Here is a 24,620-nt window from a genome sequence, read left to right on the forward strand (position 1 = left end):
CCCCTGCTGTTGATCCGATTCCCCCACCAACTCTGTCATCGCCACCTCCGATCACTGCCGGAGCTCCCCTAAGCTCATCTCCATCATCTCCACATAGCCCCGAAGCACTTCAGGCTCCCAGCTCTCCTCTACCCATTGCCGCCGTTCCCCTAGCCGCGGCCTCGTCTCCGGCTCCAACACCCCTTGACAAAGGGAAACGGGTCTTGGAAATTTTATCGGGTGATGAGGACTCGGAAGGTGTGGCACCCTTCAAGAGGAGAAAATCTGCGCGGGTTCCTCTTCTGCTAGAGGCGTCGCCCCAGAGAGGGAATCCCTTCATGGATGACCCTCCCAGCGCGACCTCACTTCCACCCACAACAGTCCAAGAGGAAGGGGGCGAAGGTGCCGAGTCTGCCCCGCCCCCACCACCGGTAGAAGTCTCTACTTCCCCTGCTCCCGTTGCTGCCGCTGCCGCCCCCAATCTCATCGCCATCCCTCCTCCAATCATGCATCTGATGAGGGGCTTTAGTGGCGGGACTATGCCAGAGGGCACCGACAGGAAGGAAGGCATGCCTTTCTACTTGGGGGCCTTCTTGGCGGTGGCCCTTCAATGGCGCGCCCAGGCCAGGAATGCTGTCCTGTAAACTCAAACTCTCCAGGCCTTGGAAACAAAGGTAACTGCTCTGGAGGAGGAGAAGAGAACTCTGGGATGCCAGAACGAAGCTTACCAAACTTCCCTGAAGCAGGCGCAAGAGTCCAAAGCAGAAGCCGAGAGACAACTGGCAGAGGCATTGGAGCTCCAGGCTGACTTTTATACTCGGGAAGTCGCCCTCCAAGTTCAGTTAACGGGCCTTCAAGAATTGGTCAAAGCTGATGCAGAAGTTCAAAAGGACTTGAAAGACCGTTGCTGTGAGCAGGCTGACGAGATGGAGGGGATGGAGGGGGAAATGGCCACCCAAGCCAAGGCTATGGGCCTTCTCCAGGCTGACTACGACAAACTACAGGTCGAGGTCAGTCGGCTTCACGTGGAGAAGGAGGCTTTGGAGAAGCAGGTAGCCTCTGGGGACGCCGCCATTGAAGAGCTAGAGAAGGACAAAAAGGCCCTTATCCAGGACATGGCGGGCACCTTTGAGGAGGGATTCCAAGAAGCGCTGGCCCAAGCCGTCTGCATGAACCCGGGGATCGACGTCTCCAGCTGCGATTCCACTCACCACATTGTCGATGGAAAGGTCGTGCCTCTGGAGATAGACGACTGAGCCGCCACCCTCAATCACCAGCCCATTCTTTTATACTTGTTTTAACCTTCTTCATATAAACTTGTAATTCTTTGAATCATCTGTACTCTTGCTACAACTCTGAGATTTTGTTATGATTACTCTCGTGTCCTCGCGACATGGAATTCTGCCCGTGTGATTTCATTCTCATCCGTTGCCTTCTTGTGCCTTGGTTGTTTTGCTTGCATTATACTCGCTTCTTTCACTTCGTTGGGCGGCCTTGTAGGTCCGGGAAAGGTCACGTGTCGATGCCCACGCCCATGGAGAGGTTCACCTGGTGGAGCTGTATCGTCCACGAGGTGTCTCTAACACCAAAACGGTCCTTTCCTTGATCCTTAACGCCCGGCGCCCACGCCTAAGGAGAGGCCTGCTACAGCAGCGCCGTATCGTCCCCGGGTGTCTAAAACGCCGAGTGCTCTGGGGAGGGGTCGTTCCCTCCATGGTCTTTCCTTCCCATAGGTATCGGGGAACACCCTGCCAGCGATTCGCTGGCGTTTGGCGGTCTTATCTCCCTCCACAGTCTTTCCTACCTGTGGGTATCGGGGAGGTGACGCCAGTAACTAACTTTGCCCTCTTCAATTTTGTCTCCCTCCACAGTCTTTCCTACCTGTGGGTATCGGGGAGGCGACCCTGCTGATATTTGGGTTGGCGACGCCCGCGGCGTCTCACGCTGGCGTCGCCCTTTGCGTCCTTCCAGGCGACGCCTCGGGCGTTATCTTTACCTTGACATTGACTTTGATCTTTGCCTTGGTCGACGCTTGATGACAGCGAAGAGCTCAAGGTTTTGCCCGTGCCATCCACGTGACGCTTCTTGTATGGCCGATGGGACGTTCAGTCATTCGACTTGATCCACGTGGCGCTTCTTGTATGGCCGATGGGACGTTCAGTCATTCGACTTGATCCACGTGGCGCTTCTTGTATGGCGGATGGGACATTCAGTCACTCCACTGAGTCCTGACTCCTACTGTGCCCCTGACCCACTTTCGACGGCGCATCGTACCACTGGATATTCTGCTGATACGACGTTCTCTGAGTTTAACCAGCGGTGCCAGGGCCATCCTTTCATCTTCTGCCACGTGGCTCGATCGTGCGGTGCATCCATTCGCGTTGTTTAATGCTCTAACTACAATACTTCTACTTGCGTCGTTTGGCGCTCTAACCGCTTTATTGAACTCTTCAAACTCTGAAACCGTTCTCATCATTTCTGCACTCTTCATAGCCTACTTACACCCTCTCTTCTTGCACCCTTTCTTCTTGCACCCTTTCTTCTCTCACGAAGGGTTCTTCCAGCATTTGCTCCCTTCGCTCGACTCTTGCATTTCCGGCAGGCCATACGCCTTTGACAATCCCAGATCTTGTTAAAGAATGTCCTCTCATGCTGCCTCCCCCAGGGTCAGTCCCAAGGACCTGTACCCTTGGGCTTCGAGTGAACTTCTTGACGAATGTTCATGCTTACTTGCTACCAGGGCCATAAGGGAACACAAAGGGGATTCATGTTCCTATGATCACCGGGCCTTCGCGAGGAGGCATGACGACGACATTGCTGTGCTCCCTTGCACTCTAGGGGAGCCAGTATGCGGAGACGAACGGGCCAACGGAGGGGTCCCCTTCTTTTACCTTTACCAGGTGGTTTTCAAGACCATCGGAGTGCGCCTACCCTTCTCCTGGTTCGAGAAGGAACTGCTGACGGAGATCAATGTCGCTCCGGCCCAGTTATACCCCAACAGCTGGGCCTTTGTCAAAGCCTTCGACATCCTCTTCGGGTTTCTGGGTTGTGCGCCCTCGGTTGACCTCTTTCTTCACTTCTTTGAGGTGAAGAGGCAAAGGCACAACCTCTGGGTAACTCTCAGTAACGTTCCCGGGAGAGTTCTCCTCACACCCTTCCAAAACTCGTTCACCGGGTGGAAAGGCCGGTTCTTCAAGATCTGCTGCACTGACCTTGTTCCCGACGCTCTGGATGGGTTTCCGCTGTACTGGGTGAGAGAGGCGAGGGCCCTCAAAACCAAACCCTTCAAGAAGCTGGCTCCAAGTGATCAAATAGCTTGCCGGATTCTTGCTGAGGCGGGAGGTTTTGACTCTGCCACTTTGATCAGCTTGGAGTTCAACGCTGGAACTCTCGAAAAGTACATATGTAAGAGTCACTGCCCTAGAAACTTCGGCCTTTATTGCTTTCTAACCGTGCCTGTCTTGCTTCATGGTGTCTCTGACACATTTATCTCCCTTGGTGCAGGTTCGAAAATAAACCAAGAGAGGAGGACACGACTTACTCGAGCTCTGCGGGCTGGGATCAGGGCTTTGTCTTCCTCCAGTGCTGACTCCTTTGGCCACTGAAAAGTGGCTCTTTTGTGATTTGCATGAGTTGTAATATTTGCCCCATTTGTGCTATTCCCATTGTATCGAGCATTGCTTGTAACATCAACTTTCCTATATCATACTTGAGTTTTTGCAACGCCACTTTACTTTGCATACTGTTTCGCATATTGCGCGCTTTTCCTTCGTCCTGTTCCCCAACGGCGCCTGTCTCCAGGCGACACCTTCTTTCTTGGCGACGCCTTCACCTAGGCAACGCCTTTTCCCTTGGCGACACCTTCACATAGGCGACGCCTTCTTTCTTGGCGACGCCTTCACTTAGGCGACGTCTTCTTTTTTTGGCGACGCCTCACATTACTTCAAACGGAGAAAGATAAAGGCTAAAAACCAAGGCACTTCTTTTTCTCAAACTGGTTTTCCCTTTTATTTGGGTGACCTCATTAAAAAACCCCCGAGAGGGAAAAAGAGTGTCCCCTTCAACTAAATTGTTACATGGTTGCTTACATAAATCAATTAAAATAAAATTTTAAGTTGGCTGCATTCCAGCTACGTGGGATGGGACCTCCCTCCAAGGTCTCTAGGTTATACGACCCGTTGCCCTTAGTCTCGGTAATCCTGAAGGGTCCGGTCCACTTGGGAGACAGCTTATTCTCCAGCTCGTATGAATGAGCCTTCCTCGTAACTAGGTCGCCAATCTGGAACTGCCGCGGCTTTACTTTAGAGCTGTATTGTCGCTCTACTCTTCTCTTCACTGCTTCGGCCTTTATTCTGGCTTCGTCCAGTAGGTCCAGGTTCACCCGCCTTTCTTCGTTGGATTCTTCCGCCACGAAGTTTTGGAAACGTGGTGAGCTTTCGTGAATCTCAACTGGGATCATCGCGTTCGACCCATACACCAAGCTAAAAGGCGTCTCCATGGTGGAAGATTGGGGCATGGTGTGGTATGCCCACACGATCCTTGGCACCTCCTCCGCCCATGCTCCCTTGGCCTTTTCCAGCCTTCTCTTTAGCCCTCTCAGCAAAACTCTGTTTGCTGACTCTACCTGCCCATTAGTCTGGGGGTGTTCAACTGATGCAAACACCTGCTTGATGCCTACCTCAGCACATAGGTTTCTCAACTGTTGACTGGCGAACTGGGTTCCGTTGTCGGATATCAGCCGCCTAGGTACGCCAAAACGGCACACAATGTTTTTCCACACAAAATGCTGTACCTTGTGCGCAGTGATCTGTGCTACGGGCTCTGCCTCTATCCATTTGGTGAAGTATTCGATGGCGACGATCAAATACTTCATCTGCCTGATGGCCAGTGGAAACGGGCCCAGGATGTCGATTCCCCATGTATGGAAAGGCCACGGGCTGTATATGGATTGCAACTCTTCTGGCGGCGCCTTGTGCCAGTCGGCGTGCTTTTGGCATTGCCTGCAACGCTGAGCGTGTCGCGCGCAGTCCTCTTTTACTGTTGGCCAGAAGAAACCTACGCGTATTACCTTGGAGGCTAGGGACCTTCCCCCTACGTGGCTCCCGCAGATGCCTTCGTGTAGCTCCGCCATTATCCTGGTGCACTCGTCGCCACTTACGCATGTTAGGATAGGGTGAGTGAAACCGTGCCTGAACAGCACCCCATCCACCAAAGTATATCTTGCGGCATTTCTTTTGACCTTCTTGCTCTCTTCAGGCTCCACTGGGAGAGCCCCATCCGCCAAGTATCGCTTGTAGGGCGTCATCCAGGTGTCTCCCTCGGTTAAAACACATACCTGCATTTGCTCTCCCTCGGGCACATCCGCGTACGTGCTGATGCGGGGCACCCTCTGCGTATCTTGGGTCAAAGAGTAATGACTCCTCGGCCTTCCCCTTATTGTATAAATCTGGAGGACGTCCACCCTGTTGTCTTCCACGAATCTACGCGGAGCTTTGAGAGTCTCCTGGATCACTGTCCTCTGTCTACCCCCCTTGCCTGAGCTGGCCAGCTTTGTGAGCAGGTCAGCTCTGGCATTCTGCTCCCTTGGGACATGTATCAGCTCAAGAGTGTTGAATGCCCCCTTCAACAACTGGACGTATTTCAGATATGCCGCCATCTGTGGGTCCTTCGCCTGGAACTCACCCGACACCTGCCCCGTTATCAGTTGGGAGTCGCTTTTCACCAGGAGGTTCTGCGCGCCCATCTCCTTGGCCAGGAGCATTCCTGCTATCAGGGCTTCATATTCTGCCTGATTGTTACTTGCCTTGAAGGCGAAGCGCAGGGCCTGCTCAATCAGCACGCCGTTGGGTCCCTCCAAGACTATTCCCGCACCACTCCCTTGCTGGTTGGAAGAGCCATCAACCGAGAGCAACCACTGCGAGCCCACCTCCACCTCTTGCTCACCTCCAGGCGAAAGTTCCGCTATAAAATCCGCGTATACCTGCCCTTTGATGGATCCTCTAGGCTCATACTAGATGTCGAATTCTGACAGTTCCACCGCCCAGCGTACCATTCTCCCAGCCACATCAGGCTTCTGCAGCACCTTCTGTATAGGGAGGTTTGTCATCACTACCACCGTAAAGCTGTGGAAGTAATGACGGAGCCTCCTGGCTGAAAATACCACCGCCAGCGCTGCCTTCTCCAACGCCGCCTGCTCCAACGCCTGGTATCTGGTTTCTGCGCCTTGTAAGGCCTTGCTTACAAAATAGATGGGTTTTTGAATCTGGTCCTGTTCCTGGACCAGCACTGAGCTGATAGCTCGTTCCGTTACTGTAAAATATAACCGGAGGGGCACGCCTGTTACCGGTTTGCAGAGGACCGGTGGCGTCGCCAGGTACTCCTTTAACTTAATGAAAGCCGCTTCGCATTCGTCAGTCCATGCAAAGCGACTGTTTCTCTTGAGGCACTGGAAATATGGATGCCCCTTCTCTCCCCCGGCGGAAACAAACTTTGAGAGCGCCGCCATCCGCCCTGTCAGCTGTTGCACTTCCTTTACCGACACCGGGCTTCGCATGGCGATAATCGCCGCGCATTTGTCGGGGTTCGCCTCTATCCCCCTCTCTGTGAGCATAAAACCCAAGAACTTACCGGCCTCTACCCCGAAAACACACTTCTCAGGGTTTAACTTGAGGCGGTACTTGGATATCGTGACGAACAACTCCTCCAGATCCGCCATGTGCTGCGCCCTATCCTGCGACGCCACCACCATGTCGTCTACATAGGCGTACACATTCCTCCCGAGCATCGACGCCAGGACCTTATCCATTAACCTTTGGTACGAGGCGCCCGCGTTTTTCAGCCCAAAAGGCATCACCTTATAGCAGTAACTACAGGTCTCAGTCATGAATGCAATTTTGTTCTCATCTCTCGGGTGCATCTTGATCTGGTTGTATCCGGAGAAGGCGTCTAGGAAACTCAGCACCTTGCTGCCGGACGCACTGTCCACCAAGGCGTCGATGCTTGGCAGCGGGTACGAGTCCTTTGGGCACGCCTTATTCAAGTCTGTGAAGTCCACGCACATCCTCCACTTTCCATTCGCCTTTTTCACCAAGACGACATTGGCAAGCCACTCAGGGTATTGAATCTCCCTGATATGGCCAGCCTTCAACAGCTTCTGCGTTTCGTCCTTCACCACCTGCTGTCTCTCCTCATTGAACTTTCTCCTTCTCTGGCGCACGGGGCGGACCGTGGCATCCATGCTGAGGTGGTGACACAGGAAATCAGGGTCGATACCGGGCATATCCGAGGCGGACCATGCGAAGGCATCCAGGTGGCGCGAAATCACTTCTGCCACCCCCTCCTGTTCTTCCAGGCTCAGCAAACTTCCTAACTTGAATGTCTTGCCGCCAATCTCCCTTTCTACGGCGTTGGTTGTTGGCTGTTCTCTGCTATCATCCTCGACGGGCGCCGCCTCTTGCACGGGCGCCACGTTGCTAGGACCTTCCTCCAAGGGTGCGTCAGCTTCGGGCGTCGCCCTCGCCGGTATGGCCTCAATAGGCGTCGACCCCGTGGGCGTCGCCTCAATCATTGTCGTGTCCGCGCCTAGCGGACGTTCATATACCATGAAAACGCCTCTCTTTGTTTTCAGGTTGTTCTCATAGCATTTCCTCGCCTCCTCCTGGTCTGACCTGATGACTATCACCTTACCACTGAGGTCCGGCAGCTTCATCTTCATGTGGCGTGTGGAGGACACCGCGTTCAAACGGTTTAACGCCGGCCTGCCCAACAAAATATTGTAGGCGGAGTTGGCGTGCACGACCAGGTACCAGATGTGTTCGGTACGCGAGGCCTCTCCATTCGTGAACGTAGTCCTCAACTCCAGGTAACCTCGGACTTCCACCTGGTTATCCGCAAACCCATACAGGCACCCCGTGTAGGGCCTCAACAAGTCGGGGGACAACCGTAACTTATTAAATGTCGACAAGAACATGACGTCCGCCGAGCTTCCCTGGTCGACAAGAACTCGATGCACCTTTCTTCCCGCTGTGACTACCGAAATGACAACGGGGTCGTTGTCGTGCGGCACCACGTCTCGGAGGTCCCCTCTTGTGAATACGAGGTCCGACTCCCACGGCTCACCCGAGAGTCTTTCTTCGATTGAGTTAACCCCCCTCGCGTATTTCTTCCGCTGGGAGGTTGTGGGTCCACCGCCGGAAAAACCTCCAGCTATGGTATGAACCTCGCCGAGAACCGACGTCTCGTGTGCTGGTTCTTCCACCGGCGGCGACAAGGTGGCGGTCGTTGTGGGCTCCGCGACATAATCCTTCAAAAATCCAGTTCTCACCAGCTCATCTAGCTGGTAACCCAACGACAGGCAGTTATCAATGTGGTGCCCGAAAGCCTCGTGGAACTCGCACCAAGAGTCTTCGCGAGGCCCTAACACCTTGTCAATCTTCGCCGGTCGCCTCAGCCTCTCAGCTATGTTAGGCACGGCGATCAGGTCCTTCAGCTCCACCACAAAATTGTACCTCGCTAGTCTCGCTCTTTCTCTGGCCGGGCGATCGCCCCCCGCTGGACCCCGGGGCTGGGGCTTTCTGGCCTCGTAGGGGCGTCTCGCATCTGGCTTCTTTCTTCCCGTCGTGGTTTCATTGACCCTGACGGGCTGAGCTCACGCCGGTCCTCTCGGGCGTGAGGGCACGACGCTGGTGCGCTTCACGCACACCTCCCCTTCAGAAGCAATATGTTCTACCGCCCGACGCTGTAACTCAGCGAAAGTCCTAGGGCGGTTGCGAATGATAGACTCTCCAAAAGGACCGGGGCATACGCCTTTCACGAACGCGTACACGATCATAGGCTCCTCTGTCGTGCCAACCTTCACAACCTGGGCCCCGATGCGATTAATGTATTCCTTCAGGGTCTCCCCTTGATACTGCTTCACATCGAACAAATCGTAGGAGACCGGCGGCGGGGCTTTGTTGGCCAAGTATTGTTCCCTGAACAATCGTGACAATTGGCGGAAAGATGTGATATGACCGTCCGGGAGGCTGATGAACCAGTCCATAGCCATCCCAGTCAGGGTGCTCATAAAGAGCTTGCACTTGGCAGCGTCAGAACCGCCTACCAGGACCATCTGTGTGTGAAATGCAGCAAGGTGCGTCTCTGGGTCCTCCATCCCGGTGAAGATCACCTTGGGCCCCGCGAATGTGTTCGGGATCACTGCATCTAAAATCTCCTGCGAGAAGGGAGTGGAAAACTCCCTTGGTGGGGAATGGTTCTCCATCTCGTCATGTCCATGTTGCCCCCGATTATTTCTCAGGCCCTGGCGCAACTCCTCATTTACACGGTGGAGCTCTTCATTCCTCTCATGCGAGGCGTCGAGATCCGCCTGCATGCGTTCCTGTTCCAGCTTCGACTCAGCCATATCCTGTTGCAGCCCCCTCATTATCTCCAGGACCTGTTGCATGGATAGTTCTGCTGGGGCTGCGCGTGCTGTACCTCGCCTAGTGGGGGCCGTTGTCACTCCAACCTCCTCCAACGTTACTGTAACTTGGTAGATTTTCTCAAACTTGTGATGGGACTGATGTTTTATATCGGCCCCACGGTGGGCGCCAAATGTTCCGTCCGGTTGACCGGGACGTCTTCGTGCGTGACCTCAACCGTCAGCTAGGGACTCCTTCCCACGGGTTACCTGTGGATTCCTGCAAAAAGAGGACAAAAGGGCGCCCTAGAGGTCGTTTGCACTCCGACGCTCAAGTCAGCCAGCAAGAAACACCAAAACTGGGCACCTCCGTATCTGAGCACTGTGTGTGGCACTCTGAAGGTGGTAAAAAGAACTGTGTATTGTGTGTATATTCTCGTTCTGGCAAACCGTTTCTCCCTAGTCCCTTGTGCGTAACCTCAAGGTTCGAGCAAGCAACTAGAGTGTCTCTTGAAAATTTGCCAAAAGTCCGAACCCCGTTCCCAACATTCCCCGTGCTATTTAAACTACCCAAGCATTTAAAGCGCCTTAAAGCGCTTTTAATCACAAACGTAACGTGCTCATTAAAGCGTTTAATTAGAAAACGTAGCGCATTTAAGACGTTGAAACGCTTGGGAGCCATTATAGTACCTGAACGCTCGAAACGGAAACTGTGTTGAATGACTTAATTACCTGGCACCTGACTAAAGGGTGTTTCTATTCTGACCTGGCTGTCGTACACGTGGAGGACCTCACGACACCATGACCCCATCTGGGGGCGTTTCTGCCCAGCTGGGGACGTTTCTACGTGTGAGTTCTCCTGCCTGGGAGTGCTACTGCGCAAGGGGTGACTTTTTGGGTGCCAACTCATGCCCCCAATCATCTAGTCACTTACTTTGAGAGCGTATTTGCCTTCCTCTCGTACCCTGCACCCGGCTACCCTGGGCGTGACCTTCCTCTTGAGTCGTATCTGTCCCAAAGGCGTCTCTGGGGCGGCAGGGGTACTTCACGAGTCAGGCTGCCCTACACTGGTGCTATCACTATGGCCTTGAAGCCACCTTTTCCTTCTCTTTATCGCTGCCCCAGGTGATCGGGACCTGAGGCCTTCCCACGGCGTCGCTCCCTCCATGGTCTTTCCTACCCATGTGTATCGGGGAACCACACTGTGATTGCCTTGCTTTGGTAATGTTTGATCTGGCGACGCCCTGGTTGGGCGACGCCTTGCCTTGGCGACGCCTCTTCTTGACAACGCTGGCACTTAACGTCTCTTCACCTAGGCAACGCCTTGTGTTGACTTTGACCCCTGGTGTTGACTTTGACCCCTGGTGTTGACTTTGACCTTAACTTAGTCAACGCCCGGGTACGGGACGGTACATTCTCTTAGAAAGTGATGTCTAATTTCAATATGTTTAGTCCTTGAGTGCATGACAGGATTCTTAGACAGATTTATGGCACTAGTATTATCACAATTTATAGGTATCTTGTTTAACAAAATTCCAAAATCACTTAGCTGCTGCCTTAGCCATAAGGTTTGAGCACAACAACTTCCAGCAGCTATGTATTCTGCCTCTGCTGTAGAGAGAGCAACACAAGCTTGTTTCTTGCAATGCCAAGAGATTAGGCTTGATCCAAGCATGTGACAAGTCCCACTTGTGCTTTTTCTATCAACCTTGCAACCTGCAAAGTCAGAGTCTGAAAAACCAGTTAAATTTAAAGATACATTGTTAGGATACCATAATCCAACATCCTTAGATCCTTGCAAGTATTTCAGAATTCTCTTTGCTGCATTGTAGTGTGATTCCTTTGGATCAGATTGATATCTAGCACATAAACACACAACAAACATAATGTCAGGCCTGCTGGCAGTTAAGTATAATAAGGAACCAATTAAACCCCTATACTTCGTTTGATCCACTGATTTTCCTGCAGAATCTTGATCCAGCTGGCAGCTTGTTGAAATAGGAGTGTTGATTGCTTTGCATTGATCCATATCAAACCTCTTAAGCAGCTCCTTGCAGTATTTTTCTTGGCTTATGAAAATTCCATCCTTGAGTTGCTTAACTTGTAGTCCAAGGAAGAAATTCATTTCTCCTAACATTGACATCTCAAACTCACTTTTCATGGTTTTCACAAAGTCTTCACACATCTCTTCATTTGTGGATCCAAAGATAATATCATCTACATGCTTTCTTGGAACCAAAGTCCACACTTCATTGTATTCAAACTGGTTCAGCTCTTCCTGCATTGTTGTTATCCAATTGCTGTCTTGCAGTGCTTCTTCCAGGCTTTTAGGCTCAATCTGTGACACAAAAGCCACTGTTCTGCAGAAATTGTTGAGTGAATTCCTTGTTGAGACTCCTTTCTCAATTTTACCAATTACATTGTCAAGAGTGAGATCCCTTGGAGTCTTCCATTCTTTAGGCAGTCCTGCATTCACAGTAGATTCTTTGATAGAATTTGAATTAGTTGCATCAAGCTCACTAGATTGATTCTGTTGCATAATGGTTCTTAGATCATCCATACCAGGTTCATCCAAAACAAATTTGGGCATAGAAAAATCTGTTTCATCAAATACAACATGTATAGATTCTTCAACTGCAAGCAATCTTTTGTTATACACTCTATAAGCATGACCATTTATAGCATATCCAATATGTATTCCTTCATCTGATTTAGGATCAAATTTCCCCAGATTATCTTTACCATTATTTAAAACAAAGCATTTGCAGCCAAACACCCTAAGATGACTAATGCTAGGCTTCCTACCTTTATACAATTCATAGGGAGTTTTCTTAAGAATTGGTCTAATCAATGTTCTGTTAAGCACATAAGAAGTAGTGTATACAGCATCAACCCAAAAATATTTAGGTAAACCAGATTCATTTAGCATAGTCCTAGCTAACTCTTCTAGTGATCTATTCTTTCTTTCAACAACACCATTTTGTTGGGGTGTCCTAGGAGCATAATAACTATGTATGATCCCATGTTTTTCACAATATTTATCAAACTTTGCATTTTGAAATTCTCCCCCATGATCACTACGAATATGTTTTATCCTATTTTCATTTTCATTATGCAGAACCTTAGCTAGTTTCTTAAAGGCTTTATATGCATCATTTTTAGAAGCAAGAAACAAAGTCCATGTATATCTTGAAAAGTCATCAACAATCACCAAAGCATAGTAATTTCCAGCTAAGCTAGCAGTCCTAGATGGTCCAAACAAGTCCATATGCAAAACATCCAAAGCTTTATTTGAAGAAACCATAACTTTTGATTTAAAGGTAGTTCTAATCTGTTTTCCCTTTACACAAGCATCACACAATCTGTTATTTTGAAATTTTATGTTTGGTAAACCAGAAACAAGTTCCTTAGACTTTAACTTATTCAAGTGATTTGTGTGAATGTGAGCTAGCCTCCTATACCATAGCCATGACTCACCACTTTTGGACAACAAACACTCATTTTCAGGACAGCTATTTATAATATCTAAGAGATAGATGTTGTTTACCCTTTTTCCAGTGAACAACACCTTACCAGAAATTTCATTTGAAATTGTACAAGTGTTGGCTTCGAAATTGACCTTGTATCCCTTGTCACACAGCTGACTAATGCTTAGAAGACTCTCAATAGTAGTTGAGTCTTTAGTACCAACATCTCCTCTTCCAAGAATCTTTCTTCTATTGTTGTCCCCATATGTGACATGCCCTTCAGCTTTGAGTTTCAGATTTATGAACTGAGTCACATCACCAATCATGTGCTTTGAGCAGCCACTGTCCAGGTACCATTGGTTTTTCCTGCTGTTTTTCTGCAACAAAACAGATTTAGCACATATGGTACCCCTTTAGTGTAGGGTCCAGCATGATTAATACCTTTCCTTAGGAAGCCATTTGGCCAATCCTTTAGGAACAAGGTACCTCCTAGCTTTACATGTTCTAGATAGATGACCAGACTTCATACAATAAAAACATGTTGCAGTATGCATTATTTTTTAATGACTAAAAGAGGAAAAACCTGTTTTGGAAGGAACAAAGAAACTGGACAGCTTTTTCACATTACTTTTCATTCCAGGATTATATCCTAGACCATTTTTATTGAAAACAACATTCTGTGAACCTAATAGGGTTTCAAGATTTTCTCTTCCTTTAGTGAAATTTGAAAGTGTTTTTAACAAATATTCAACCTGTTTTTCCAGCTTCTTACAATTATCACAAGTTTTAATTGATGCATGCAAACATGTTAATTCAAGGCTAACCAATTCAGTTTTAGCTTTGTGCAGTTCTTCTTCAAGAGCTTTGACCTTAGGTTCCAAGTACCCTATTTACTCTATTCAATCTGTTACACATTATAGCCAACATGTTTGCTTCATCATGTGTTTCCTTAAAAGCTATTAGCAGCTGATCATAGTTTTCAGAATCAGTGGAAAAATCACTTACTGAGTCAGAGTTGGATCCTTCATCATTCACCATGAAGCACAAATTTGCTTCTTCACTTTCAGTTGAGGAATTACTGGATGAGGATACATCATTTTCTTCCCATGAGATGTATGTTTTTCTACCTTTGTCTTTGTCACTCTTCTTGCTTGCTGATTTTTCTTTATTTTGATTGTTTGGACAATCAGCTTTTATATGACCTGGTTTACCACATCCAAAGCACGTGTAATTGGAAGAATTTGAATCACTAGGTTGTTTGGAGTACCTCTTTCTTTGTTGAGTTCTGTCACGGTTTTTCTTTCTAAGAAACCTGCTGAATGTTCTGGTGAGCAAACTCACAGTCTCATCATGTTCAGGATCAACTTCTTCCTCACTTGTATCATGTTCCATGGTAGTTTTCAGAGCAATTCCTTTGGCCTTCTTCTCCACTGTTTCTTGTTCTTTCAATCTTTTCAGCTCTATTTCATGCTCTATCAGCTTTCCAAAAAGTGCAGCAGTGGACATCTTGGATAAATCTCTGGATTCTGAGATTGCTGTTACCTTAGGCTGCCAGCTCCTATCAAGGCATTTTAGCACCTTTATGTTAAGCTCTTCCTTGTCAAAGACTTTACCAAGAGTGAGGTGATTTACAATATGTGTAAATCGTTTATGCACATCTGCAATACTTTCTTCTGATTGCATTTTGAACAGCTCGTACTCCTGAATTAGTGAGTGCTTCCTTGCTCGTTTCACATCATCAGTCCCTTCATGAGTTACCTCTAGTACTTCCCACATCTCCTTTGCTGAGTTACATTGAGAGACTCTAAAGAACTCATCCATATTTAGTGCAGAGGTGATGATATTCTTGGCTAAGGAGTCATATTGGGCCTTCTTCTTCTCGGTTTCACTCCATTCAGACCAAGGCTTCTTTATTGTTTCATCTTTGACAACCTGCATAGGTATAAAAGGTCCACTGACCACTGCATCCCAGATTCCCATGTCAATAGACTCCATAAAGATCTTCATCCTGATTTTCCAGAAAGCATAGTTAACACCACCAAACATAGGAGGTCTATTAATAGATGTACCTTCAGTAAAAGGCATTTTAAACTCAGACATCATGCATACACTTGAGCAAAATACAAGCCCTAGCTCTTGATACCAATTGTTGGGTCTATTAGTGTCTAAGTTCAAGAGGGGAGGGGTGAATTGAGCTTATAAAATTTTCGCAAGAACACACAATTTTCAGTATACCAGAGGCAAAAAGAACAGATTGTTTTTACATGAAACAAATTGATTCTTCAGAGCAGTTTAGCACAATTTGAATTTGTTCAATATAAAATTGTGATCAACAGAGGATTATAACAGAATCAGATCAACTGAATATTATGAGAATGAAGGATACAGCTATGCTTAGAAATCAAACAAATTTACTCAACACAAGGTTTTAAGGAGAATGATTCTTTCTCAAATTTTAATGAATAGACTGTTTGTTCACAGATCACTTAAACCATCATATACAACTGCCTTGTTTGTGATTAGAGAGCTTTAACAAATCATGAAGAACAGTTTTTACTTAAACCCAGAATTAACAGATTCAATTTCAAAAGAACAGATTTAGTTCTTGACAGAATTAAGCAAAAACCAGAAATGAGTGCAGGGATGAGAAGAAAAGGCACGCAAGTTTTTATACTGGTTCACTCATACAGAGCTACGTCCAGTCTCACCTTACCCCAAGGTGGAATCCACTAAAAAAAACAGTGCCAATCACTTACAAACACAACAGTTCTTGAACACTACAAGAACAACACAACCAATGCTGAAAAACCCTATTTCAGCACAGCTTGCACTCCAAGAAACCCTATCAAGGAGTGACTAACACTTACACCTTTACAAACCAGAATAAAGGAAAGATTACACCTGAAAAGAAGATGTAAGAACTCAAAACCAGTAGTTCAATTTGCTGCAGAACTGCACCAGCACCTTCACCAAGATCAAAGGTTTCCTAGAACAAGCACACTTGAGAATCTCTTTGGAAAACCTTTCAAAAATCTTTCAATCCTTCTTCTCACATTGAAAATGTTTGATCTCTGTCAAAAACGTGGTTGCTCAGCGCCCTTTCATGTGAGAGAGACTTTTCTTTATATAGAAAACAGTGTCTAACTTCTTTTAAAAAAACAGTTGAAAAGCATTTATGAAAACAACAGATTCATTTTTGAACTTAACAGATTTATTTTGTGAAAACTGCCAACTCAGCTAATTGAAATAACTGTCTGAGTTGTACCTTTGGTGCCCTAACTAACTTGTGAAACAACTTTCAGCTGACCAAAGAATAAACATGTTCTTTCACACATAAACAGATTAAAAGATAACAAACAGCCCAGCTCAGCTTAACTGAAATAACGAACTAAGCTTTTCCTGTGGTGCCCTAACAGAATTTTAGAAAAGCCTTTTAACAGAGAAGAAATAAACCGATTTTTCTCCATAAAACAGATTTATTTTTGTACTGATTTAAATCTTTTAAGAGCACTTTTGAAAGCTTTTCAAAAACCATTTAACCACATCATGTGCTTGATCTAGGCTTGGTTAGGCATCTAGGATAGATCATGTAGCAAAAGGCAACCTTACACAAATACAAGCCTACATACAAGATCATCTAAACCTGTTACAAACTTTACAACAAACTAGCTATTTTCTACATCAAAAACACACAACACTAGGTAGAGAAGAGGCTTCATCCATCTTCAACACACACAACCCGCTAGGGTCCACGAAGCCACCACAGAAAGAAAGAACCAAGACAGGAGGCGGGCCTACGAGACAAAGAGAACCCAGCCTAGGGGTCGATCAGAAGGAAGGAGAGAGGGAAATAGACCTCTAAGGCATAACTTTGTGGTGGAACTTAAAGACCTCATCGTTGTGCCCAACATAGCTGACAGGTTGAGGCCACCGGTGAAGTCTGACAAGGTACTGGGACCTCACAAGGAATCATGGTGCGAATTTCACGAAGCATTCAGACACCATATTAACAACTGCTTAGCGTTGGGCTATCAGTTGGATGAGCTTGTGAAGAATGGTTTCTTGAAAGATTATCTCGCTGGGTCCACTGCGATCACAGCCACGACGACACCAGAGGAAGGTCAAGCGCATGAAATCCCAACTCACGGAGAAGTGCACACCATCTCTGGCGGCTTTTCCGGAGGAGGACCCACTGCCTCTCAACGTAAGAAATATGTGAGGTCAGTAAGTTCGGTTCCAGAGGAATTTCCAGACAACCCGTGGGAGTCAGACCTCGTTTTCACAAGGGCTGACCTGCGGGATGTCGTCCCACACGATAATGACCCAGTGGTCATTTCAAGAGTCACAGCGGGAAGGAAGGTACATAGGGTCCTCGTCGATCAAGGCAGTTCTGCAGACGTCATGTTTTGGTCGACCTTCAATAAGCTACAGTTGTCCCCCGACCTTTTGAGACCCTATATTGGATGCTTGTATGGGTTTGCAGATAACCCAGTAGAGGTACGTGGCTACTTGGAACTGAGGACAACGTTCACTGATGGAGCGGCGTCGCGCACCGAGAGCATCCGGTACTTGGTGGTCAACGCCAACTCAACTTACAACATTTTGTTAGGCAAACCTGCCTTGAACAGATTAAGGGCGGTGTCCTCCACGCGCCACATGAAGATGAAGCTACCAGATCTTAGTGGCAAGGTGATCGTGATCAAGTCAGATCAAGAAGAGGCCCGTAAGTGCTATGAAAATAGCCTAAAGACAAAGAGAGGCGTGGTCATGGTGATTGAGCGACCATTCGTTTCAGATTCGCAAATGGAGTTAGAGTCATTAGAAGAGGCGACGCCCGCGAAGTCCACGCTGGTCGAAGCCACCTTAGAGGCGACGCCTATAGAAGATGCACATACAGAAGGAAGAAACGGCGATGCCTCGCCGATGGAAGGAGTACACGGAGAGGCCTCGCCCGCAGAAGAAGAGCCAGAGGAGGCGATGCCCGATGCACCCGTTGGGGCGACGCCTATGGAAGAGGACTCCACGAATGAGTCTCTTGCAAAGAATGTGCAGAATGAGCGACCCCGACCAGAAGATAACATAGTAGAAAGGCATATAGGGGGTAAGGTGTTCAAATTAGGACGCTTGCTGAGCCGAGGAGAACAAGAAGGTAGCCGCAGTAATCTCGCGCCACCTAGATACTTTCGCGTGGACTGCGGCGGACATGCCAGATATCGACCCAGACTTTTTGTGCCACCATCTTACCATGGACGCCAAGGTTCGCCCTGTGAGACAAAGAAGGAGGAAGTTCAACGAAGAACGATGCCTCGTCGTGAAGGAAGAGACGCAGAAGCTGCTCAGCGTTGGACACATCAGGGAGATACAATACCCTGAGTGGTTAGCCAACGTAGTTCTAGTGAAGAAGGCGAATGGGAAGTGGAGGATGTGCGTTGACTTCACAGATCTGAACAAGGCATGCCCCAAAAGATTCGTACCCACTGCCCAACATCGACGCATTAGTGGATAACGCCTCGGGTTGTAAGATGCTGAGTTTCTTGGATGCATTCTCAGGTTACAATTAGATCAAGATGCATCCCAGGGATGAGAGCAAAATGGCATTCATGATGGAGACGTGCAGTTATTGCTACAAGGTGATGCCGTTTGGGCTGAAGAATGCAGGCGCCACCTACCAGAGGCTGATGGACAAGATCCTTGCACCCATGCTGGGAAGGAAGGTGCAGGCCTACGTAGATCACATGGTCGTGACTTCAGAAGAGAGAGGGCAGCACGCAGCTGATCTGGAAGAGCTGTTTGCTACCATATCAAAGTATCGCCTCAAATTAAACCCAGAAAAGTGTGTTTTTGGCGTGGAAGCAGGGAAGTTCTTGGGGTTCATGCTCACTGAAAAGGGAATAGAGGCGAACCCCGATAAGTGTGCAGCTATTATAGCCATGAGGAGCCCTACATCAGTTAAAGAAGTTTAGCAATTGACTGGAAGGATGGCAGCTTTGTCTAGGTTTGCGTCTGCTGGAGGAGAGAAAGGTCACCCTTATTTCCAATGCTTAAAGAGGAATAGCCGTTTTGCATGGACGGATGAGTGCGAAGCAGCGTTCCTCAAGCTGAAAGAATACCTAGCGACGCCACCAGTGCTTTGCAAGCCACAGGTAGGCATTCCCCTCCGATTATACTTTGCGGTAACAGAATGGGCCATTAGTTCTGTGCTGGTCCAGGAACAAGACCAAGTGCAGAAGCTCATTTACTTCGTAAGTAAGGCCTTGCAAGGCCCATAATTGAGGTACCAGTCATTAGAGAAGGCAGCACTAACAGTGGTGTTCTCAGCCCAAAGGCTCCGCCACTATTTCCACAGCTTCACGGTGGTGGTGATGACAAACCTCCCCATCCAAAAGGTACTTCAAAAGCTAGATGTAGCAGGGAGGATGGTTCGCTGGGCGGTAGAGCTGTCAGAGTTTGATATCCAGTATGAAGCCAGGGGGTCCATCAAAGGGCAAGTCTACGCTGACTTCGTGGCAGAACTTTCACCAGGAGGAGACCCTCAAGAGGTGGAGTTAGGGTCACAGTGGATGCTCTCAGTGGATGGATCTTCCAACCAGCAAGGGAGTGGCGCTGGAATAATCTTAGAGGGGCCTAATGGAGTGCTAATCGAGCAAGCCTTACGCTTCGCCTTTAAAGCGAGCAACAACCAGGCGGAGTACGAGGCGTTGATTGCTGGGATGCTGTTGGCTAAAGAAATGGGTGCTCAGAGCCTCCTGGCGAAGAGTGACTCACAGTTGGTCACAGGGCAAGTGACAGGTGAGTATCAGGAAAAGGACCCACAGATGGCCGCCTACCTAAGGTACGTCGAGGTGTTGAAAAGAGCTTTCGCTGCGTTTGAGCTGGAGCAGAGTGCCAGAGCTGACCTGCTTGCCAAGCTGGCCAGCTCAGGCAAGGGGGGAAGGCAGAGGACTGTAATACAAGAGACCCTCAAAACGCCGTGAAAGTTTGTTGCAGACAACAGGGTGGACGTTCTTCACGTTAGTACAACAAGAGGAAAACCAAGGAGTCATCGCTCTTAGAGTCAAGATACGGCGAGGGCACCCTGCATCAGTACCTACACAACCTTGTCGGAAGAAGAGAAGGATGAACAGGTATGCGCCTTGGAGGAAGGCGACACTTGGATGACCCCTTATAGGCGATACCTTGCGGATGGGATCCTCCCAGCGGAACCAGAAGAAGGCAAGAAGGTCAAGAGGAACGCCGCAAGGTACACCTAAGTGGACGGGATACTATTCAGACATGGGTTTACGCACCCTATCCTGACATGCGTGAGTGGCGACGAATGCACTAGGATAATGGCTGAACTCCACGAAGGTATTTGTGGGAGCCACGTGGGAGGAAGATCCTTGGCATCCAAGGTAGTACGTGTGGGTTTTTACTGGCCAAGGGTAAGAGAAGACTGCGTTCGATACGCCCAGCGTTGCAAGCAGTGTCAGATGCACGCTGATTAGCACAAGGCGCCGCCAGAAGAGCTGAGATCCATACACAGCCCATGGCCTTTCCATACTTGGGGTATTGATATCCTAGGTCCGTTCCTATTGGCGATAAGGCAGATGAAGTATTTAATCGTTGCCATCGAATACTTCACCAAGTGGATAGAAGCGGAACCAGTGGCACAGATCACTGCGCACAAGGTACAACACTTTGTTTGGAAGAACAGATAATGACACCCAGTTCGCGAGCCAACAGTTGGGGAAGCTATGTACAGAAGTAGGAATCAAGCAGGTGTTCGCATCAGTTGAACACCCCCAGACGAACGGGCAGATCGAGTCAGCGAATAGAGTTTTGTTGAGAGGTTTGAAATGCAGATTAGAGAAAGCTAAAGAGGCGTGGGCAGAAGAAGTACCAAGGATCGTGTGGGCTTACCACACCACGCCTCAATCTTCTACCATGGAGACGCCTTTCAGCCTAGTGTATGGGTCGGATGCCATGATCCCAGTGGAGATCTAGAGAGCTCGCCCCGTTTCCTAAGTTTCGTGGCAGAAGAGTCCAACGAAGAAAGGAAGGTGAACCTAGATCTGATAGACGAAGCTAGAGAAGAGACAAAAATCAAAGCCGAGGCCGTGAAAAGAAGAGTGGAGCGTCAGTACAACTCTAAGGTGAAGCTGCGACAGTTCCAGGTTGGTGACCTGGTCATGAGGAAGGCTCACCCGTACGAGTTAGAAAACAAGTTGTCTCCCAAGTGGACTGGACCGTTCAGAGTAACCAAAGCTAAGGGGAATGGTTCGTATAAGTTAGAGACTCTAGAAGGAGGCCCCATCCCATGTAGTTGGAATGCGGCAAATTTAAAGTTTTATTTCAGTTGAAAAATTTTGTAAAGGGGACACTCTTTTTCCCTCCCAGGGGTTTTTTAACGAGGTCACCCGAATAAAGAAAAAGAAGTTTAAGATATTTTTGCCTTAGTTTTTCCCTTCATGTAAGATCAAAAAAACAAAGACAAAGATAAGGTGTCGCCAAGATGAGGTGTCACCAAAATAAGGTGTCGCCAAGGTGAGGCGTCGCCTATATAAGGTGTCGCCTACATAAGGTGTCACCAAGATAAGGCGTCACCAAGATGAGGCATCGTTGAGGTGAGGCGTCGCGAAGATGAGGCGTCGCCAAGATAACGTGTCGCCAGAAGTAGGCATCACCAGATAAAGAGGCGGAGGTCAAACACAAAGCAAGATAACAGGTATGTGGAGTATAAGTTAAAAACCCGAAGCCTAGTCCTTGAGCAGGGGTTAAGGGATTCCTTCGGGACGCCCCCTCCTCAAGTATGAATAGCTAGCCCCGGTACCAGATATCAGTGAAAGTTAAAAATCCGGGCGCCTAGTCTTTGAGCGGGGGTTAAAGGATTCCTTCGGGACGCCCCCTCCTCAAGTAAGAATAGCTAGCCCCGATTCCAGATGTCAGTATAAGTTAAAAATCCGGGTGCTTAGTCCTTGAGCAGGGGTTAAGGGATTCCTTCGGGACGCCCCCTCTTCGAGTATGAATAGCTAGCCCCGGTACCAGATGTCAGGGTAAGTTAAAACTCGGGTATCTAGCCCCTGAGCAGGGGTTAAGGGATTCCTTCGGGACGCCCCCTCCTCGAGTATGAATAGCTAGCCCCGGTGTCTGGTGTTTTAGACACCCTGAGGACGATACGGTGCTGCTGTAATAGGTCCCTCTTTAGGCGTGGACACCAAACGCAAAGAGACAAAGGTTGAGTTGCCCTGGTGTTTTAGACACTCCATGGATGATACGGTGCTATTATATAGGCCTCTCTATGGACGTGGGCACCATAGCGCGATTTTTCCCAAGCGCTTGGACACGCCGAGGACACCCAGAGCAGGTCCCTCCTCGAGCATGGACACCCAGTACAGATAAAGATAAGCCTTCCTCGCCCTTGAGCGATAGCAGGGCCAGGAAAGAGATGAGAGCGAGACCTTTGGTAGTAAGTGCCTAAGGACTCGAAACAGGTAAGGTAGAGAGCGAGCTGAAAACTTCCACAATCTCAAAAGTTCAGAGAAAATCAAAGAGCGAGGAGAAGAAGAAACGTGAAAGCACAAGTGCCAGAGGCCAGAAAATACATGAAGTTAATTCCCCCGTTGCCTTGTGGGGCAATAACGGGGCAAACGACGTCTTCATAAGGAAGGCTCCTCGCAGATACGAAGGCCAAGCGAGGTCTTGAACGAAAGGGCCAAGAGAAGGATGTACCTCACACCTTAAGAAGAAAAGAACAAGAGGGGGAGACACGTGCTACCTAAAGAGTTAAAGGCGAAGCGACAAAGAAAACGCCTCGAAGGCCAGTACCAGCTAAAGCCTTTGTTGAAGGAAAGAAAACAGAAACAAATAAAGCGCAAGCAGAATTAAAAGCAGATAACATTCGAGCAAGTTCAAAAGTTAATAATTACAAGCAAGGTTCGTGATAATTACAAGTTAAGCATAGAGTAGCTATCAAATAATGTTGTTAAGGCATGGAGTATAAGCTATTCATCGGGACCCTCCAAAGGTACAATTTCCCCATCAACCACCTCGTTCAGAGGGCTGCACTTGGAGACATCGATGCCTGGGTTGGCGCAAGCCGCTTGAACTAGAGCCTCTGCAAACCCTTCAGCGAAACTGGAGGCAGACTCCCCTATCAGTTTTTCCTCCGCAACCTTGAAGTTGGCGGCTTGAGTGGTCAATTCTTGGTCTTTGGAGGCCAAAGTAACTGTCAACTCTTGGACCTTGGCTTGGAGGGTGGCGTTCTCACTGACCAATCGGGAGCACTCACCAGTCTTTTCCTCGAGCGCAGCTTCAGTCTTCCCCAGTGTTTGCTCCCGATCAACACACTAGTTTTCAAGTTTTTTCTGCTGCGCGCGGAGGTCTTGGCCGCCTCTTCAAGATCAGCAATCTTCACTCGAAGAGGCACCACCTGGTTAAGGAGCTCAGCGTTGGCCTGAGACGCCTCGTGTAACCGTTTATTGGCCTCCTCCTTCGCCTTTTGTGCCACCCTCAGGGAGGTCTTGTATGCGTCCTCCTGACGCCCCCAATGGGTGGCCAGCCTCTCTTTCTCCTCCTTCAGGGAGGCGACTTCCTTTTCCAGTGCTTGAAAGGCGGAGGATTGGACAGCCTTAGCTCTGGCCTACATATGCCAGGAATGGGCGCAAGACATGAAGGTGCCCATATAGTAATATAGACTTTCCCTCTGGGGGCCTTCAGCTTGGTCACGGGGGACGCTCTGCCCAAGAAACCCCTCAATGAATCTTGCATGGGAAGAGGGAGTTCTGGGGCAGGTGGAGGAACGCCTGTGGGCTCAGTTTCAACTCCTCCCTCCAGATTCATTGGTTGAGGAGGAGAGGTGGCGCTCGGAGGGTCCTCCCTCAAAGACTCAGCCCCATGGGTGGAAGAGGTAGCAGAAGTGACTGTCTGAGGGGCATGTTGAGTTCTTTGTCGCTTGAAGACTTGCCCCTCAGCGGAGTCTTCATCATCAGAAACTACCTCCACTACCCTCTTTCCCTTGTCAAGGGGGGCTGAGGAAGCACCAGCCTCGGCCAGCGCAAGAGGCATGGCCGCAATAGGTGGTGGCGAGCTCGGAGGTGGATTGGTAGAAGGTTGGACTGAGGGGGTTGATGGTGTTGTGGCAGATTGAGTTTGAAGGTTGGGAGAAGATGCGAGGGGCAGCAGAAGTTGAGAGGGGGGACGCCGAAGCCCCGTCTTTGGACTTCAGCGCCTGAGCCAACCGCAACCTTCCTTGCCTATCCATCTTAGAATCTGTACCAAGAAGACAAATATAGTAAAGTTAGGCATAAGCTAAGTTACTACACAAAGAGGAACAATAAATCATGCATCAAGCAAGAGTCCAGCAGAAACAGAGAATGGGAGGTTATAAGGGGAAGCTTTCGTACTTATGTATGTTGCTAGAGCCTCAGCATTGTACTCTAGGCTTATCAAGGAGGCGGTGTCGAAGCCCCCCGCACTAGTCAGGATCTGACAAGCCTCTCAATCATTCGAGGGCAATTCGTCCAGCGATTTGGGCTTCACGGTCTTCACCTCTTTCACCCAGTACAGGGGAAAGCCGTCAAGGGCGGAGGGGACGAGATCGGAGCAACAAACCTTGAAGAATTTGCCTTTCCAACCCTTGAAGGATTGCTGGAATAGGGTTAGGAGGACCCTCCCAGGGATGTTGCTGAGACTCACCCAGAGGCTTTTCCCTTGTTTCTTCACTTCGAAGAAGTGAAGGAAGATATCTACAGAAGGTGTGCACCCAAAGAACCCGCACAGTATGTCGAAGGCCTTGACAA

At 48.7% G+C, this 24,620-nt stretch overlaps 1 protein-coding gene across 1 annotated transcript; it reads right to left on the reverse strand.

Moving 5' to 3' along the window:
- Positions 1-22,823: 22,823 nt before the first annotated feature.
- LOC137839389 (WEB family protein At5g16730, chloroplastic-like) lies at positions 22,824-23,886 on the reverse strand. The gene is made up of 3 exons (XM_068648507.1): positions 23,518-23,886; positions 23,252-23,461; positions 22,824-23,138 (listed from the first exon to the last, which is right to left on the reverse strand). Exons 1-3 carry the CDS (start codon positions 23,884-23,886, stop codon positions 22,824-22,826), a joined length of 894 nt encoding a protein of 297 aa, XP_068504608.1.
- Between the last annotated feature and the right edge of the window lie 734 nt (positions 23,887-24,620).

The sequence above is a fragment of the Phaseolus vulgaris genome, chromosome 3 (genome assembly GCF_000499845.2).
Source record: "Phaseolus vulgaris cultivar G19833 chromosome 3, P. vulgaris v2.0, whole genome shotgun sequence".
Lineage (NCBI taxonomy): Eukaryota > Viridiplantae > Streptophyta > Magnoliopsida > Fabales > Fabaceae > Phaseolus > Phaseolus vulgaris.

What these genes read in the sequence shown, in the direction of transcription:
- LOC137839389 (XM_068648507.1), bottom strand. Translation starts at nt 23,886, where the DNA reads ATGCCTCTTGCGCTGGCCGAGGCTGGTGCTTCCTCAGCCCCCCTTGAC. An exon ending in TGAAGGCCCCCAGAGGGAAA is followed by an intron (nt 23,462 to 23,517) that starts GTCTATATTACT and finishes TGGCATATGTAG; the next exon opens with GCCAGAGCTAAGGCTGTCCA. An exon ending in ACGCTGAGCTCCTTAACCAG is followed by an intron (nt 23,139 to 23,251) that starts GTGGTGCCTCTT and finishes ACACTGGGGAAG; the next exon opens with ACTGAAGCTGCGCTCGAGGA.